General features: G+C 29.8%; 1 protein-coding gene across 1 annotated transcript; it reads right to left on the bottom strand.

Annotated features, from left to right (window-relative positions):
- Nucleotides 1-713: 713 nt before the first annotated feature.
- LOC124909717 (mavicyanin-like) lies at nucleotides 714-1,738 on the bottom strand. Its single transcript, XM_047450367.1, has 2 exons — nucleotides 1,570-1,738; nucleotides 714-1,111 (listed from the first exon to the last, which is right to left on the bottom strand). The coding sequence occupies exons 1-2, from the start codon at nucleotides 1,736-1,738 to the stop codon at nucleotides 714-716; spliced, it is 567 nt and encodes a 188-aa protein (XP_047306323.1).
- Between the last annotated feature and the right edge of the window lie 345 nt (nucleotides 1,739-2,083).

Here is a 2,083-nt window from a genome sequence, read left to right on the forward strand (position 1 = left end):
ATTATCACAATTGTGATTATTCCGCTTTATTCCCAACAATTTATTCTAGAAATTTTGTGGAGGCAGTCGGTGTTCATTTATCTTCTTGAGAATTTTCGAACTCGTTAACGTTGAATTTTGTGTTATGTTATGATTATTGATGAGAAATTGTGACTTATATTTTGACTATTGTTCTCAAATGGTTAATCTCGTTGTAGGGTTTAGTGTTAAAATAACCTTCATGTTTTTTTTAACTTTTTATCATTATACTTAATTAACTCTCATTTATTAGATGGACTTTAAAAAAATGTATCAACAACTAACCAATAAAAACAACTATGTTTTGATATTATTTACCATTTTGATAAATGAGAGCTCTAGACAGTTTTTTATTATATAGGACATTTTGTTTTGTGTGCTACTTATGTTTAATCACAAGTTAAAATTATAAGAAATAATTTAAAGAGTAATATTTAATTAAATGTCATTATCTTATTAATTTTTTTTAATAATCTTATTAGTTTTTTCACCACGTCAAAGTTTTATAGAAAGGGTAAGTTATAAAAATAAATAAATCGCGTAAAAAATAGTTGGGACTCATAATTTAGTAATGAAGTGCATAAACTCATAATTTAGTGATAAATTGCATAAATTTATATTCTCAAGTACCATAACATTTACAAAAATAATCATTTAAAAAACGAAAATAATTTCTCTCCATTTGAATCTTACAATCAACCATTGTAAAGGAAAGAAGTCAAGAAACTCACTAGTCCCACCACTAGATGGCCCATCCCTCTAGTTACCAACAAGCCTGAAACAGTGATCGTGGCCGAGTTAGAGACCACAAATGGTGGATTGTTACTCTTGGAAGATGGGGATGTTGGCCCTGTTGGAGAGCTAGTTGGCGATATGGAAGACTGAGTGTTGTTGGCCTCAATATGAACTTGAACCTTCATGCCTCCAAAGCAATGGAGGCGGTTACCGCACACGAAGTAGCGGTCACCCGGTTCAGACAGTGGAATTGTTGTGTTCCCATCACTATTCGATTGTAATATATCTGTCGTGTTGCACCCATCATAACTGTCTTTGTCTACTTCACAAACACTGTGGGTGGATGAATATTGAAAATCTTCAACAACAATAACAAAAAATTAGATGATTGACTAGAAGTCATTTGTCATAAGCATATTGTTGGATCCATCAACTCAACTTCAATGGTACATAATGATTAGAGGATAAAACAATTTAATTTGTTTATAAGTTTCATATGTCATAAATAATAATGAAAAATCAATGGATTATAAATCATAAGTTATCATAATTAAACAAAAAAAAACCCATCAAAATATCATAAAAAGAACACTTGAGAGTTGAGGCCATTCATGATCATAAGAAAGATCTTATTAAATAACAAATACTTAATAATTGAACATTATCCTACAAACTTGTAAGCTCTGATTTAGATACATTATAAAACATATATATCCCTAATGTTTTTATAGATGAATTTATCGAAACAGTTATTGACAATGAATATTGAATTATTTGAAATTAAACTTAAATAACTCAAATCGAACAAGATCTTACTTAAGTAATCACCGACAACAAATTGTTTGCCCTCAGACCACGTGTCGAGATCGGTGCTAATGTCCCATCCAGAGTTGTCGCCCACGGTGTATGTGGTTGCGTGACATGTGCTAGTAAGCCCTAGAAACAATGCAAAAGCTACATGAATGAGGAGGATTTGGTTCACCATAATTGAAGCACGACAAGAATGGAATAAGCTAGTCTCTTTTTATAAGATAATTATAGGATTTGGCTAATTTAGATGACCTAACATACAATTGCTTAGGAAAGAAGTATATAGACAAAAGCAATATCATATGCCGGGTTTTATTTAGATGCTATTTTAGAGCTTGTTTGATCTTGCATTAATTAATAGAAAGACTATTTAAATATTTTTATTTTTATGTTTGACTTCAAAAAGTAAGATTATTTAGTTTTATTTATCATTTATATATTTATCTTAAATTTGTAATAAGTAGATTTTAAATTTTAACATTAATAAATGTATTTAATATTCATAAAGTGGTTACGGTGG

The sequence above is a fragment of the Impatiens glandulifera genome, chromosome 7 (genome assembly GCF_907164915.1).
Source record: "Impatiens glandulifera chromosome 7, dImpGla2.1, whole genome shotgun sequence".
NCBI classification, from domain to species: domain Eukaryota; kingdom Viridiplantae; phylum Streptophyta; class Magnoliopsida; order Ericales; family Balsaminaceae; genus Impatiens; species Impatiens glandulifera.